The sequence below is a fragment of the Mixophyes fleayi genome, chromosome 8, assembly GCF_038048845.1.
Source record: "Mixophyes fleayi isolate aMixFle1 chromosome 8, aMixFle1.hap1, whole genome shotgun sequence".
In the NCBI taxonomy this organism is placed as follows: Eukaryota; Metazoa; Chordata; class Amphibia; order Anura; family Limnodynastidae; genus Mixophyes; species Mixophyes fleayi.
This window is the reverse complement of record NC_134409.1, coordinates 133,631,090-133,649,381: the sequence shown is the minus strand read 5'-3', so window position 1 is coordinate 133,649,381 and position 18,292 is coordinate 133,631,090. Positions and strand designations below refer to the sequence as shown.

The 18,292-nt window shown below is 41.6% G+C and overlaps 1 protein-coding gene and 1 long non-coding RNA gene across 2 annotated transcripts in view; one reads left to right on the top strand and one right to left on the bottom strand.

Annotated features, from left to right (window-relative positions):
- The window catches only part of LOC142099786 (uncharacterized), a 365,154-nt gene that overhangs the window by 151,591 nt on the left and 195,271 nt on the right, over nucleotides 1-18,292 (top strand). The gene's annotated exons all lie outside the window — the stretch shown is intronic.
- PLXNA1 (plexin A1) overlaps nucleotides 1-18,292 on the bottom strand; it is a 195,687-nt gene that overhangs the window by 88,900 nt on the left and 88,495 nt on the right. Inside the window, 1 exon segment of the mRNA XM_075183644.1 lies at nucleotides 7,486-7,626. Within this exon segment, the coding sequence (XP_075039745.1) occupies nucleotides 7,486-7,626 (141 nt within the window).

Below are 18,292 nucleotides of genomic sequence, written 5' to 3'. Positions count from 1 at the left end.
CCATTGTGTACAGGCGACATGTACACTATAATACAGGAGAAACGTGCATATATCATTACCATAATTTTATTTAAGTGGATAGAACTACAGGCTGCAGAATATCTTTGTATGAAATTATTGGTGAAACACACAAATTGATATTCACAGGAGTTTGTGAGCCAGCACTGGGGAATTGTAGCAATTCTTTGATGTGATTATTATCCAAGCACCCCCACCTCGTAAAAAAATTATCTAGTCATTGTAAATGTAAATTTCTGTGGGAAGGGGGGTGGGGGGATTTGTAGAAGTCGTGGGCAGAGTGAGGAATAACTTGCGGGGAGATACTGTTCTCCGCTCCCCATGCTATTACTGGCGGTTTCACAGCAAATTACAGCAACTACAAATGAAAGGGGTAATTATGCAAAAGTGGCTTCTCCAAAGCAATATGTACGTATAATAAATGCATATTTAACAGGAAACAATTACAAACTAATTTAAAGGGACAACAGAGTGAAAATATCACTTATTTTTAAACTAAAAACAAAAAACTAAGCAGATGTATTGCAGACTGATAGTAGTGTTGTTATTGAGTTTTGTTGTTGTTGAGTTGTGATTCACTCGCTGATCATTGTTTCTGTTAATACGTTAAGATACAGGGGATTTAATGAGGACCGCCAGTTTTCAGGAGCAGGAAGCTGAAATTACCTCTACCCACGACTGAATTTTGAGTTCTCCCGAAACAAGAATGCAAACTCTTATCCTGGTGGTGGGTGTGGCTTAATACTGCAATTTACAGTGAATTGCTGCTTTCTGGCCCCGCCTCCGCGCTGTATTATACTGCAATTGGCGACATTGATCAGCAGGGGGAGGGGCTTAATGACCCCTCCGGGATCTCCTAGAGTGGAGAATCAAAATGTTGGCAAGTTGGTAAGTATTTATCAGACCCTAATTAAAACCCTATGATATGAGCCTAGGTTGCCTATTGAATATACTTCCAATTTTAGGCAGAAAACTAATTTAAACAAAAGAAATCACCCAGAACAAACAAACAAAGCTTTATCAAACATAACGCACATAGCTATGTCACCACTTTTTTTTTTCAACTTTAACCAAAAAAAAAGAAAGAACAAAAGCCACTGGGCTGGTAATGCAATTATATCAGATTGTTTTTTAACCCTTTAGGTGCTAGAGGGGATCAGGTGCGGTCATCATATGACACTTGTTACAGATCACATTTAATTTTCAGATGAAATACAAGGGCTGCTCCCGTGTGAGTTTCCATTTAATGCACAGAGCGGACTAAAGATGTATTAGTAACTATCTAAAGGAATCTGTATAGCTGGATCAATACCTCTTCCAAGAAGCAATTCTATTTTCTTATTCCACAAGGGACCCTGCAAGATGAAAGCATATCTAATATCCCCCCCCCTCCCTCCTCAAATTGTACCCTTTGTGCAGATTGCTGCGGGAGACCCAAAGAGCAGAATCCAGCCTGGGAGGGTTACAGGCATTTCATTAATTGCTCCTCTACGTTTGATTAAAAACCTTCATGAATCTTCAAACTCACTTACATCCATGGATTTAATTACATTCTCTCCTGCCCTGATCACTGTAACCCCCGATCAAATATTTCACTTTATTAACAAAGGGGGACAGTCGCACTGCAAGCTAAAGTTCAAGCGGGAGCCGTCAGGGGATAAAAAGGAGGAATAAAGCTTCCAAACTCAAAAGGAAAAAAAAAAAAAAGAAGATTACAGAAAAAAACTTTTGCATTATTTAGTGATACTTGTTTAAGGATTAACAGTTATTCATAGACAGAACATGTATTTTCAGTCAGTAACAAAAAAGCATTGCTGAATATAACAGGGGCCTGGTCTTCAGAGGCTCATCCTGAAAGTTAAGATTTTCCTTCTTATATTTATTTTAAGCAAGATATTTTTATTTATCAAGTTTTTTGGAATATTTTATTCATTCAGAGACATCACTAACACTATGGGGCATATTCAATTGTTAAAAAGTCTTGCGGCGTTAAAACTATTACAGTTAATACGGTAAAATCTAGCTGGAATTCAGCTCGCGGCTCAGGGAGCTGCAAGCTGAAATCCAGCGAGTAAATTACCGTATTAACTGTTTTTCCCGTGCACGATTACCGTAATAACGGTAATCATGCGTGGACCGCGGGATTTTCGGCGTTTCCGTCGACAATTGAATACGCCCCTATATTGTAAAAAAAAGAAAAAAATAGTGACAGTTGCAGTGAGTGCTCCGGTCATGAAGTAAAGTGAGCGGGAAATTCAGATTTCATTGGCGCAGAATGGGCCACACAGATATGCATATGGCAACTTTTATTAAAGAGAATTAGCAGTGACCCAAACTAGCGCTATTAAGGTGATAATCTGGATATTTGCACAATGTGTGGGGTAGTGTGGGGGGCATGGCCCATTATTTTTCTAAAGATCTAGTAGATTTTTTTTTTTGTTTAGATGTGCATATACTGTGGACAGTATAAATAGCAGTTTGACAGTAGGCACCCCTTTAATCAGAGCCCATGGTTTAGTTTGTCTTTTAAACAGCAATCATCATCATCAACATTTATTTCTATAGCGCCACTGATTCCGCAGCTCTGTACAGAAAACTCATTCACATCAGTCCCTGCCCCATTGGAGCTTACAGTCTAAATTCCCTAATATACACACACAGACAGACAGACACACAGACTAGGGTCAATTTGTTAGCAGCCAATTAACCTACCAACATGTTTTTGGAGTGTGGGAGGAAACCCACGCAAAAACACATGGAGAACATACAAACTCCACACAGATAAGGCCATGGTCGGGAATTGAACTCATGACCCCAGTGCTGTGAGGCAGAAGTGCTGACCACTTAGCCACCGTGCTGCCCAATCCTTCTGTGATTCTCTTTGGTGTTTGTATCTAAATTTATCTATATACATATCTATATTCAGGTGTTGTGAAACTACACGTCCCAGCATGCTCTGCCAGCTATCAGCTGGCAAAGTTTCCCAACACCCGGAAAGCCGCAGGTGGGCCAGACCTGTACGAACAGTCACCTAGTCAGAATTTCGACTTACATGCGTATGTTCAATACATATGTTTAATAGCAATGTGTGGCTTAAATATTTCTTTTTCCATTTGTGATATTGAATATGGACAAAATTCAAACATCTACTGCAATACATCTAATGTTTTATCCAGCGTTCCGCAAGAGTTCCCCTCGAAGAAAACACATTTTTAAGTAAATACAATTTCCTTGACAGGTGAAGTAATAGTGGGAGATTAGCGTAAGGTATGGTCACGTTCCCAAACTTTAGAATGCAGAAAAAGTTTGTTCATGAGGTTTGACAATCAGTTCTGCGCCGTGTTCTGTGACTATCTCTCAGCATTCTAGAACAGAGATTCCTTCCCTCTGAGGGGGGCTTCCTATGAGGTGTGAAACACCCCCACACCTGTCAACGTATTGTTGAAAACACCTCAGAACTTCCTCCTCTCAGGCACAGGAGGGGGGTGAAGAAACCTAGCGGGAAGAAACCTAGAGCGGAAAGGCTGTCACACATGGATAGACAATGAAGGCCTTGAAACCTGTACAGCTTCAAAATCCCCCCAATCCATCATCCTCCTACAAAGCGAGAACTGAGGGAGAGGGAGCTGTCACCAATCCCATCTCCAACCCAGAGACGCATGCATGGATAACGATGAAGAGATTCTCTGTAAGGAACCTTCTTCCATCGCACCCTTGTCCTACAGCCACCCCCCTACTTCTCCACATCCAATCAGGATCCAGCATGTACATCATAGTGATGGTACCTGGGCTGACAATTCCTTGTCACTTGCTTACTTTTGGGTTTATTGTATATATTTTTCTGGAGACAGCTCCTGGGGAAGAAAGGTGGCAGCTGTAAGTCAGTGTGATGCCTACGCTTTTATCAACAGAAGGAACGAAGGCTTAGGAAGCGAGTAGACGCGGTGGGAACAGTCAGCAGCCTCACAATTACCTGGATGACTATGAGGAGGTACAATGACACTCCACGAGGCCGCTTCCTACATTTCCTGGGAAGGAGAAAAAACTTTCTCCATAATCTGCTCCGTTGTCACAATTTTTATCGACCCAAGACAGATGCTACATGAAATTATTCTCTAAGACAATGGCAGCAATCGGAAAACACATAATTCATAAATGCATTGAATTGCTTTATATCCGGGATCTCCGTATATATAGGTATGGTGTTCTATTGAACAACAGAGAGAGTATATACATTTTGGATTAGCCAAACAAACATTCTACAGACCATGATCACCAATTGTTTTGGATCTATACTTCCTGGCTTTATATTCCTCAGCAAAGATACAAATAATGAGCTTATATTACTAGATCAGTTTATTGCTATTAAATATTTTATTAACACGAGAAAAATAGCATTTAAGGTCCAGTTATAACGACCATATTAGTCTTGTGGTGTGATGTAGCAGTGGGATTAGGTTTTAAATATTTGCCTGAGCATAGGGAGGTATAGAAGTATATATTAGTATCACTAAGGCAAATACACCCGCGTGAAAAGACCTTTAAAGAAGCAATGGATCGCTGACCCTGGAAAGTGGGCTCAGTAATGGCATTGAAAGCACCTCAGGGAAACTTTCCTGGATTATAAATTTCTGTATTATTTTTTTAAGAATTGTGCAAATAAAATTGCTCTTATGTTCCTAATTACATTCAGTTTAAGCAATGTGTTCGTTCAAATGGATTCTCCCCACCCCTCCATCTAATATAAACATTATACTGTGAGGACCTAGGTAACTAGGTTCTCACATACTAAGTAACCCACCTCCTCGATTTACAGCAGTCGGCTGCACGTGGGTCTAGCACCTGTGTGGGACCATTTAGATAAACTGAATTTGGACATACCCGCATTATCGGAGGAGGACTGGGACGAGGTGGCAGAGATGTGGGGGCGGTTATATCCTCAGGTGATTAATTGACATCATTAAGATATTTATACAGGGTCTAATACAGCCAGTAATGGACATGCAGCTAATGTCTTATACATGTCAGGCAGGTGTGGGTCCCTTGTTCTATCGAATCAGGGGCTACCTGTATATATTTTCCTATGGGGGAGCAATAGTGCAATATTTAAGTTACCTTAGGACCAGGGACAGTCGCCCTTTAAATGTCACTATTAGGTATTGTAGATGGGCCAATGGAAAGGAAAGAAGAACAGCTTTAGCATTCATTACTTTTCTATAGTCCATATCCAGCAAATGGAAGAACCCCGACCCTCCAACTATGTCCAAGTGTTTGACTGACGCTTACTAACATGACATGATAAGAGGCTGTCACAGAACATTTTCTTGAGTCTGGGACCCCTGACATGTTTGTCCTGACTCTTCCTGAGGCCCATCCTTGTATTCACGCTCTTCTTTCCGATTTAACCTGCAAACCATTGCGAGTTGGTGGATTTTATGCAATGAGTCATTTAACCCTATGATAAAGTTAATAATTTTACGTTTGTCTTTGCTGATTGTTAAAACCCGAAACAAGTATTTGCTTAATGATGTCTAGTACAAGGGAATGCAGATACCAGACATACTGTAATCTATCACTCTGTACAGCAGTGATCAGCAACAGGCGGCTTAGTGACCCTCTGAGCTTTAACTGCCGCCCCAGCTCCTTACAGCTTTAATAAATGTTTGTTATAGCTGGTTTAAAATGCTGACATGTTATTACGCCCATGGCCTTATCTGTGTGGCGTTTGTATGTTCTCCCCGTATTTGGGTGGGTTTCCTCCGGGTGCTCCGGTTTCCTCCCACACTCCAAAAACTTACTGGTAGGTTAATTGGCTGCGGCTATCAAATTGCCCTTAGTCTCTTTGTGTGTGTTTGGGAATTTAGACTGTAAGCTTCAAAGGGGCAGGGACTGATGTGAGTGGGTTTTCTGTACAGCGCTGCGGAATTAGTGGCGCTATATAAATAATTAGATGAAGAGGATGATTGCAGATGTGTTTATCTTTGATTAAATTTAATATTTTAATGTATTACTGAGATGTAGGGTAATCTGCGGCCCTTCTGAAGTTTAGAGGGCCTTGGGGGGCTGTGCGGAATCTTAGGGGGGCTGTGTGCATCTCCCCTTCTCTTTTGAGACCCTGTTTTTACGGACTTAAATTTAAAAGGGATAAAAGTGTCCGTCCGAGATGCTCTTGGTATGTAACGTCTTATACAACCAGGGTCACCACATTCCTTTCCCTAAAAGAAAACGTTACAGTCTGTTCCACTCCCAAGTGGATCTTTTGTCCGGACGTCTTAGGAAGAAGCTGATTCTCATTCACATGACAGCCTAACACAAGACTTAATTAGCATGACAATTCCTGTAGTGCAGCGAGCACGTATAGGACCACCAGTTATAGGACCACCAGTTATAGGACCACCAGTGCCCTACACAGAAACTTCTCACGCCACAAAGAAACGTCCCTGGCAACTGCCCAGATGTCCGCCGAGCGGCCCTGTATGATGATGGCAAATGGATAAGAAGCTTTTTTCATTGTACATCTGTTTCTGTGTAACGCACGTAAACTGAATAAAACATTATTAGATGAAATAAACACCTTTGTGAAACATTACAAACGCAGAGATCTTAATTCCAAAACAAATTTGACTTATTTTCCGTAGAATGTTAATAAATTGGTCCTAAAGGAAATATATACCATTACAAAGAAGGGTTTATTTTATTACCATTTATTAATACATACAGGCATAAGTAGTTAACAAAATGGTGCTAATTCCCATTCATGTTTTGTATATACGGACATTAAGCTGCTTTCTCAGCCAAACATTTTGGACAGATCACATGAAGAGCGCCCCCAGTGGACAGTTCTACAAAGTGCCCAGACAACAAATGATACAGCATGAGTCAGCATGGAGTCGCTAATTGCGGTTCAAAGCTTGAAAGGTGAAAATCAGAAAAATAATCTAAATATTTTACTTTTCCAATCATGTACCGCCAGCGTCCGGTCATCCTATATCACACCTGAGTAACAGCCACTGCAAGCTTTCATTACCAAGCGGTCTCTTATCACGCTAAAATGTCCATGATGTATTGCAACTCTATAGGAAACGTACAGAATTGTTTTAAACTACACAAGTCGCCTGCACATACTGGAGCGGGCAGTTTAATGGAAGAGAAGGCAGCCTGTACGACATTGGTCGGTTTGAGAACTCGATCGGCCGACTCATTAATGAATATTAGTTCAGCTAACAAAATGGCTGCTTCCACCGTGCAAGTAACAGCGACAGTTTCAACATTTCAAAATCCGTAATTCTGTTTTCCAACCTTTGCCGAACTACACTTCCCATCATCCCTAAATGGCACAGATAGGCGATGTAGTCAGCAAAGGATCAGGTCTTCAAAACCCAACACAGACTGTGTAACATGAAACAAACTATAATTAACTATATAACATTTAAAAAGAAAGAAAAAAAGTCAGTGTTTTTTAATCACCTGTTTCTCAGTCATAGCGTAGATAAACTGTCGGTCAGGGCTTAGAACCAGGTCCCTCAGGATTGCGTTTCCTTCATGTACAAGCACATTTTCATACTGCTGCGTGGCGTGGGAGGAGGGGCCAGACAGGTCGACCAAAATCTGTACGGGAACAAAAACAGAACGAGTTACCTCACACATCAGCTCTGTCTTGTTGTTCTTCAAGCTGCTATACACGGATTCACCGTTAAAGTAGACCCAAGACCCTCACGCAGTAGAGGAAACCATTTTGTGGACTGAACCGATATTCACTAGGGCTAGCGACATCACTGAGGCACAGGCGCGGCTCAGCGACTTCCCTTGCCCTTAGAGAACTGACCGTTCCAACATTGGTTCAATCCTCAAAATGGCCGCCGCCACCTCAGCTAGAAAAGTCAGACAGTGGGGGAAAAAAAACAAACAAACAAAAAAAAAACTACAAAGAAACGGTAAAAATACCTATGTTTAATTAGTTTGGGAATTCTCTTAGCAATGCTGTTTAATTACAGAATGTGAGATCCCAAAGTATGGGTGATCATTTCTCAGTCAATACAAGGCGCTAATCCCAATCACTGCCTCAGCCATGTTTATTGCAATGGAGAAAGCTACGGCTGATAAACAATACTACTGAGCCCTCCAGATAAACTCCCAGTGCTAATAAAAAAGATTAGACGGACATAGACAAACACATGGAGTATTAGGCAAACACAACATTACAATCGCTGCAGCAACTTGACATTAGTGAAGTGTGTATATCTCTGCACCATGAATGCTAGTAGAGTGTATAAGCCAACGTGAGAGCTTTACAATGATTAAACACGGATGGCAGATAGGCAAGCACCAGAAGAAAAGCAAATATTAACACAATAGACAGAAGCCCCCCCCGCCCTCCCTCTTCCCCTGTTCCGGTGCTGAGCAGACAGAAGACGAAGAGCCCTGTACGGCGTGTCAGGATGATATTGTGCTGCTCATTCCGGCAGAGGACGGACGAGGTTGCCAGGACAACGCCAGCGAAAGGCGGACACGTGGTGCGAACGGAGATGATCAGTGAGAGAGAGGGGCCCTAAATCCAGAAGGGGGTGGTGGGACAGGGGTGCGGAAGCAGTTGGAAACAGAGAAGAAGGAGAGGACGCAGAGGCACAGGAGAGAACAGGGGAATAGTTAGATAAGGAGAGTAGAATGCTATAGGCAACGTGTGGCAGGCGTGCTGGGATTTATAGTTCTACAACAACAACAGAGACGCTGGTTGTCCAATGCTGCCACAGACAAACGAAGAGAGGATGGTGGGACAGATGAAAAATCATGAGAGTTTATTGATCAACTTTCTATGTAATCCATAAACGCATAGGCAAACCAAGTGGGGGGGAGGGGAGGGTTCCTAGTGCCTGGAAACCCCCCTCCAAGCCATGGGGCACTGTATAATTGAGGTGGCTGGACCCTGCCCCCGCTTCACATGGCTCTGCGTGCACAAACAGTAGTGCATGTAACATTGCCCATGTATATTATGGGGATAGGAAGAGTTGGAGAGCAGCCAAGCACGGTCTAAAATTATAGCAACGCCCCCATGAATGCTGGTCACGCCAACTGGCGGCGTGGTGTGGAAACCCCCCTTTACAAATCCTGCGTTTGCCCCTGAAACGATCCCTGTAATCTATTTTACTTCGTTCGTTAAGAGTCTTACAGAAGAATCTGACCCTCGGCCACAGGCGATCAGACATAGTATAAAGGCAGCATCCCAAGCACCAAAGTAATGGATAAGATTCAAATCCAAATGGTTCTTTAATGCTAGGTCCTTCTGAGAAGAACCATCACAACACAGAGCACAACGAGCTCCACCGGAGAGGGAACCATGCTTCGGTATGGCTGGGTTATCAACAGCCAAAGACTGTGCGGTTGATAAGCCGAGGTCATGGTCTGTCCCTAGAACAGTGTCCAAGGCCGTAATTGGTATAATTCCATGATGCACCATGTAACAAGAGTTCAGAACAGTTCTCCGGAAAGTCTGATCCTTGTAAACACAGGCTAGGCCCGTGCACCCCAGCACATTCCTTATCAAAAGAAATAATCAACACAAAGTAACGAGGGCTTATTTATGAAGTCTAGATATTTCCAAACATTTTATCATAACATTAATTAAAACCGAGGGAACTGGAGCTGCACGAAAACACGATTTAACTCCTCACAGGCATTAAGATGGAGAGATGGGGGCCACTCAAGGCCATGTCACCCTTCTTGAGATGCCCCCCAAGCCCCGAAGCCGCCCCAAGGTACAAAGCTGGGAGCAGAACGCAGGCTCCCCTGAGCGCGCTCATTAGGATGGAAATATATGCCAGCACGCAAACAAATCGCAGGCCTCGTTTAATTAGAGGCAAGGCTTTGATTCACCGCCAGCATACCGATAACATCATCTGAGGATTATTTTTAGGCAGTTTTACTAAACAAATGTACTTAATTAAGAGAGAGAGGACCCGAAGCAGATTTAAAGAAACAGGGACGTTGTTGGCAAACAAGTCCAGTAAATACAACGGTCTGTGTTTGACAATGAGTGGATGCTAAACATATAATGCACAAGTGACATTAATATAGGTAACATTTGTATAAACGGTGCTTAGAGATATAACCTGTAATTATCAAAGTCTGGTAAGGACATCAAACTATAAATGTAAGGATCATACACTCCGCTTTACAATATAAGGATATTTGAAGCCACCTTCGCATTGTAGGTCTTTATATAGTGACATTAGTGCTCGGTGACTTAATATCCCTATAATTTAAGTGGTCTATATACAGACTGATACATCCGCTTGGTCAGACTGCGACCATATCTCTGACCGTATGTATACAGAGATAAGTGGACAAAGAGCCGGCAGTTTGGCGCTCAGGCCGTAGCAGACAAGGTGCAACGAGTGCAGTCAGTTGATGATTGCCTACACCGACAAGGTGTGGTCATCAGCCAATCTACCCCAACATATAGCAGCTCTCCAATAGATCGCATACAGAATCAACTACCTTCATTCAGATTTACCGTCACTCCCTACAGACACTAGATAGCGCCAATCACATGTTAATTCATGAACGCCGGTATTTTTGGACAAATACCAGCTGTCATTTGAGGACCAATAAGTTCTAAGACAACCAAATTAGCCATTAAATTGCAGCATGCAGCCTTTGCATTTTGGGGTATCTGATCTCATCGCCGTACAAATCTAGTGTTCATTACGAGTCGCAACGACTGTTCTTCAACATGTAGTGCGACTGTTACATTTACCAACAGAACCAACAACAAAAAAGTTTTCAAGTGCCAAGGACTCATTTACAAATGTTTTTTAAAATAAAAACTCCAACCCTTGTACAATGTATGTTCTGCCATGGCTGTATGGGAATTTGGCAGGATATACGCTGCTGCCTCTGTCCTATAATTCCCATCCAGCCGTATTATGAGGCATTACGGTTATCAGATATAAACATTCTCTTCTCAACATGTGTAGTTAAACGCGGTGCAGTAAATCCTTGGCTTAGTTTCTGATATGTGCTGAACTTTCACAGCTTCACCTACAGGCGAGAATGGCATGATACATTCAGCAGGATCTGTGATGCAGCCAGGGCTGGAAGTAATAGTTATCTGGGACGGATGCCGAGACACGCGGGTCATATGCATTTATATATGTATACTGCTATGCCAGCCAGCAGCTAGAAGGATAGTCTTAGGCGCAGAGACCCTGAAACACAGAGTTACATTTACATGGCAGTGCTAGTGGAGCAGGTGCTCTAAGCCACCTAGTACGGAGGAGATTAAACTGCTTAGCACACCTTGGAGTGTTACCCTAGTGATATTAAACACTATTATGTGTAAGGTAAACGTATCAGAGACTTAGGTGTTTTGCAATCATCAACATTTATTTATATAGTGCCAGCAAATTCTGTAGCGCTTTACAATCTGCAATGACTTCATTTGGAATCCAAAATCTATTACTAATATAGGGATATTTGTGATTCAGCTAAAGATTACTAGGATTTTGCAAACTGAGAATCGTTAAAATGTATCCGCTGCTTATAAACAGTGATGACAGTAATTATGTGGAGTAAACTACTATTCAGGATATCAAGTCACTAGGAATTATTGATATCACTGACGCATGGGGCACCAGTCTGTAGGCTATAAAGCCTTATGAATCCACTAAGAACTAGCGGCATTAATGTAGTGTCCCTCGTTCATAGTGACTCCGTACTCTTCAATACCGGGTGACTTTGACCGTCTCAGACTTGCAACGTTCGGTCTCCGGCTGAATCGATATTGGCGCAGGAAGTCAGAAGTAGGTTTATAAGCGCAGGACGAATTGCAGGCGTCAACTGACATCAGCTTAAGCTGGACACAATCCAAGGAGCAGAAATGACCCAATTCACAAATGGAAGATAAATCAATATTGCATGATTCCACTAGCACAGCTGCAGGAATAATCTATCACGCTGAATGCAGGATATGTCACACTGTTCAGAAAAGCGAAATAGTACAAGATTCACCAGAGAACCCTCAGTTCAAAACAAACAGAAAATAAACCAAATAATCAAACTTACAGGAGATAGATAGATAGAGATATATATATATATATGACTTTACTAAATATACACCTTTCTTAAATCTTGTCGGTAACATAAAATATTCATGAGAAGACAGCCTATCAATTCACTGGAAACCAGCAACTCATGAATACTAGTCAGCCCTCATGCATATTAGTCATACCGTGCCTCAGTGATGTCACTGGTTCCTAGCAATCCGATAGGCTGCCTATAAAATGAATGTCCTCACAGTTTGCAGGTGTTGGGACCACTTTAAGGTCTATGGAGAGTTTTAGTTATTGACAAACAATAGCAACACTGACCCCTACAGCCTCTAAGGGTCAGATAGACAATTTACTAAAGAAAAAGAGGCCTCATAAAAACAAAAAAGTACTATAAAAAAAACCAAAACCATTTATGTGTTAATTAGCATATTGCAAAGTCTGCTATAGCAAAAGCAAGAACAATCTTCAGGTTTGAAAGAATCGTGATTCCAAATTTACAGTTTTAAAATTCTACCCATTTTTTGGTGCTGAAGGATCACCTATTCACCGTCCGTCTTTGTGTACACACGAAACAGGAACTCTTATAGAACAGTCCCCGGCAGTTTTACAGTGTTCTGCACTGAAATGAAAGATCGCACTGAGCAGATCGGCCCACGTGACGATTATATTCCATATAGCGATGACCTTTTTGTTTCGCTACATGTAATAAAAACCCCACCTATGCTAATCTAGCGAGTTCAGTCTCTTTCAGATATTTAATTTATATATTTATTACACACACTAGCCATTATATGTGACATCTCTGAACATGCTTAGTATAATGTATTTGTCACCTCAGTTCTACTTCTTAATCTTGAATACAGGATTCGAAGAACAGATTAAATTTGTAAACTCTCCCCGTCCCTCTCCCACTTTCTACAAAACACAGACATGTTTGTTTTCCCAATTACAGTCGGGATCAGGCAGCTGATAACGGAATAAGGAGTCTATTAAAATATATTTTTGTTTTCTGCGTGTGCGCTCTACATGAGAATTGGAGTAATTGTATAATTGAGCTGCAACAACTGCCAGTCGAGGCAGGAAAGTAAGAAAAAAATAAAAAAAAATGGAATAAATATGAGCAAAATTTTTAAATGAAACCCTTTGGCTACAGCTGTCAAATTACATATTTCAATGTAAGAAAATAAACAAAAAATGTGAACGCGAGGAAGTTAGTGAAGGACTGAAATGTGGGTCAATGAAGGGTACGTGCAGACTGCCATTAAAACGCGGTGTTCAAGATAAGCTTCTGACATCGTGTAAACGGCAGTAAAAATTATTGCGCAAACTAAGGGCGCACATATTTGTGCTTTAACGTGCGTGTGTAACTTGCGTTGCAGTCAATTTAACGCTTCTCGTTACATGTCAGCTCCCCAATTGTAAATTTACACTCATCTCAAGGATAATGTTTCAACGAGGTAACAAAGGATATTTACGGTGTAATCATAGATCTGGGAGGAGTACACCCGATACCAATTGGTAACCTGAGAGTTGTAGTATTTACAGATGGAAAACAAATTATATATACAAACTGCTCTCTCTTACGGGCACATTTACCATCAATCGCATAAAATAAGAAAAAGTTTTTAATCCTTATTGCATTGATAAGGATTGAACTATTTCTCATATTTATGAAAAAACCAACGCAGGAACAGCAGTTCCGAAAAACGTATGTTCCTGTGAAGTATATCACTTACCTAACACTTTCCTTTCTCTCGCGGTCCTTCAGTGATGTTCTTCGGCTACTTTGTAATCTTTGTGCGCATGCGCCGATAGCAAAACTTACGCATGCGCACCGAGGAGCATATTGTAAATTAAAGAGAGGCAAATTATGTGACAGGAGGGATCACATGATCCCTCCACACATGCGCTGTTCGGAGCAGAGCTGTCTTCAGTGAATTTTTTTAACATGCTAAAAAAAACAATAATTTTTTTTTTTTTTTTATCAAACTTTAGTAAATAGCGTTACTTAGCAGTGTCCATACACTGTTATGGGGACTGCTCAGCAAAACTAAGAGATACACAAAGCAGCAGATATCTGATATTTGCTGCGATGCAGTGATAGTAAATAAGAATTTTGCGGTTAATCGGGGATTGAACACACTTTTTAGTTTCATAAATAGGTCCCTTACCATAGGCAAACCGAGGGGGGGGGGGTTTCCTAGTGTCTGGTAACCCCTTCCTAGCATGGGGCACTGTATGCTTGAGGTGGCTTGCCCTGTGTATATGATGGAGATAGGAAGAGTTGAAGAGCAGCCAAGCACTATCTAAAATTATAGCCAAGTCCCAGTGCGTGCTGGTCATGCCCACTGGCGGCGTAGCGTGGAAACCCCTCTCTACACATCCTGCGTTTGCCCCTGCTTACTCTGAAAGAACTCATGTTCTCTCACCTGTAAAACCATTTCCAACCACAAGAGGCATTAACACTACAGCTCCTGTTCCATGATTAGAATTAAGGAGCGGTGCCTGTTATTATCATATGTACAGAACTTTCATGTTTACTACCAACAAGGCAAAAATAGGACACCTCACTAAAACTTTAGCACAGGAGAAACTTAACTGCAAACATCTATTTAGCTCTCCCCGGCACGGAGTAAAAAATTCTGTGAGAGACGTTTATTTAAACCGGTGCACAATACAAAACGGTGCCGTAAACTTGCAGCAGCCTATCAGATTCAGTCATTTTTCTAGTACAGTTTACAAAATAAAAATAAGCACCCAAATATTTGCTGTAGGTCACTGCACTTTTTTTTTTTTTTTTTTTTTTTTATCAGTAACCTTAAATGTTGGGGTGTACTTGGTTTACTTCTTATATAAGAAAGACATCTCTCCATTAAAATCGGTAATAAAAAGGAATCATAAAACTAAATATAGAAAATAATGAAGTTAGGAGAGATATTGGGTGGTGGTATAAAAATAAAACCTTTCTGCTAAAACATGCACCCCGAAGGGTTATCACATAGAATGGTGGTGGGGTGCCACAAACTGAATCTTGTATGTGCAAAATAGGAGGGAGGATGACACAGGAGATGCATAAAACTTGCATAAATAACCAAAACCCAAAGTGATCATCAAACTGCAAGAAGCGCAGATTTCTCTAATCTTATTCACCTGCATCAAAACTAGTCTCCACCCACTTGTTAAATGTCTGTCATACATTGTATCCCATTTCAGGAGGTAGATTTGCTAGAACTTCTAAAAAAAAAAAAAAAAAAAAAGTCGAGGTGTTGCCCAAAGCAACCAATCAGAATCCTGCTATCATTTTCTAGAATGCAGGAGACAAATGACAGCTATAACTTGATTGGTTGCTTTGGGCAACACCTCCATTTTTCCTTTATAGAAGGTTTGATAAATCTACCCCCAGGATTGTTTGTCAGAACATGCAATGACAAAACACAACTCGAACGCGGCCTACTTGATATAACCAACTTCTATTTACTGTATCAGTCGGCAAATTGTCATGTGAGCAAACTCTGCATGACCGTGCGGCAAACACACAACAAGGCGGCAGAGCATTTGGCCTCAGTGTACGGATTAGTTCAGGTTCCCACTTCCTCAGCCTGGCAGCCCCCACACCCGGCAGGAGCGTCCCTGGTAATAATTCATAGTTTATTAGTTTTTGGATGTGCTGCAAACCCTTGGCATCTAGTTAATTATGATTAGCGAAATGACGGAGATTAATCGCAGCCATTAGTAACGCGTCTTTAGAGTGATAGCGGTTAAACATGGGGGGAACGGTTTCCCGTTGTACGAGGAAGGCGCACTACGGTCCGTCTGGAGGGCAGTGTGCATTATTAACCTCTTGCTTTACTAAAGAGGTGTTTCAAACCAATTAACCCATGCACAGTGATAGCAGTAGCCTTAGGCGGATTAGCGGGCAAGACCACTGGTTAGCCTATGTGCAATTATGATCCTCAAGGAGCTTTAAAACAAAGCTATATTTATTGCCAGTGGTTAGTAGTACAATTTAAAGCTGCATTAACAACTAAAGTGATGAACATTTCCATTTACCAACGGCTGCAGAACGGGGCTGCGAGAGAAGGGACAATTAAAACAATGGCCGCTGCGTCACAACGCTCCCGGTTTTTATTAAACTGCAGCTTGGGACAGGCCCCCAGGTTATGGGTGGTAACGGGAGCTCTAAGAAACAATCAAGCTGTTACTACAATTCTGAAATGATATTATATAGCATTTATTTCAGATTATTGTAAATTTACTTCATTGAACTGAAATGCAAGTGACAAAGATTTTTTTTCTCCCCGCCAAAAATCAACATCAAGCGCTAAAAGCCTCGGGACATGAAAAGGTTAAGAGCCAAAACCAACAACCGTGTATTTTAATATGTGTAGAAGGCACTTTTGTGACAAAAAATAAATAAAATAAAGTGGGGGCTATTGTCTCCCCCACCTTACGAGTTTGACGATACTCTGCGCCTCTTATCTCTCTGCGGAGGTGATTAATTCCCCGTGACTGGCAGCAGCAACAGGAGCAGGGCGCTCGACGTGGCCACACTTCAAAGCCAGGGGCTTATCTGCCTCAAACACACGCGGCAACCTTTTCAGAGAAACCCTTCACCGTTCCACGGGCCGAGAGCAAACAGAGAGAAGCAGGAGAGGATGGGGCCTGTCAGCCGCGCAGATCTGTTCCACCGACTTGGGCCAAAGTCTTATTTTTTTTCCCTATGTAATTCCGTTCTTCCTTCTCTGGACATCATCCCCACCACAAGTTTCCTTGTGAAATTCTACGTTACTAAAAAAAAACAAAACCCACAGTACAATAACGATATACAAAACTAAATCACACTCTGTTTACAAGGCGTGGGACATATTCATACAACACATGATACGCCTTTGATGAACGAGGACTTCGTTATACGAGGCTTAGTTATAATATTACACAATATGCGGTGCCCCATGGCAACCAATCAAATATTTGCTTTCTTTTATAAGACTGATGAAAGATGAAATGATTGGATTTGATGAATTACAACACAATGGATTTCTTGGTGCTCGTTATCTACAATTTATGGGAAATTACATACAATATTTCTGCCAGGCCCCTCAATGGCTTCTGATCAAGTAATACTGATCTCACTGCGGAAACGCAAGCGGTATTACGGCAGTATATTCGTACATTTAGTACTGTCATTATTCTTACTAGATAAGATTATTCACAGAATCTTTGACAGTGAAGTAAAACCTTTATCTCGGTGAAAGAAAATACTATGTATGTTTGGATCGGTCATTTTTAGGGGGGTGATTCAGTTGGCCGCAAGGTGACGTCAGACATCGGCCTTGGTGTCTGGTTGCGCACAAAGCGGGCCGATCCGGCACAGAATCCCTGCTCATTTCCCATCGCATCTCCCATATGGGACACGAGGGAAAATGAGGGGAGATTTTAGCAAAAACTCTGAAGCGGTGCATCTCCGCGGACTGTCCTGGGACACACTGCGCCACCTCACGGCCAACTGAATCCTTCCCTTAGAATACATTAAACCTCTTCACAATGCAGATCAGTGCAAAGATTTATTAATTATAATGCAGCCTATAACCTCCAATAAGATTTCAAATGACAGCGGAGTTAAGTCATCCAGCCAACAGGCGGTTCACGTGCCGTCATGCACTCTATGTCCAGCCGCGTCAAACGTCTGTTGGCCGCATGTCTTAACTAGCCCCAGAGCTGATTGGAGGGGGTTTTATGCTGCATTATCACAAATAAATAGCTGCACTGATGCAAGGTGTGAAGAGCGATGTAGTCCTTATATTTCCTCTGTTTAGAAACATTCTATCGTTAATGGAAACAAAGCCATCAGTGTTTCAATAAACAGGATGAGATATGTAAATACCATATGAAACCCCTGTTTATTGTGTAGCAGCTACCTCCTGTCCCCCTTCAGTCTGTAAAGGGCTTATTAGAGTATTGAGCGCAATGATGTCATTACTTCAATTAAATACTTACTATATGTTTAACATAAAACATAATGCACACATTTTAGTCAATATTGTATGATGCAATAGTTATATCTGATGAAAGAATAAACCATTTCCATTGGCAGGATTGCCCTTTTATTTCCAGTGAGATAATGTTTTGGAGAAGCACAACTTTGTGACAACGGGGATTATTTATCCCTCAGAAAGATTCCCATTCTGGACCCCGATCAACTTGCGGTCCTTAAGCACAACCGAAGC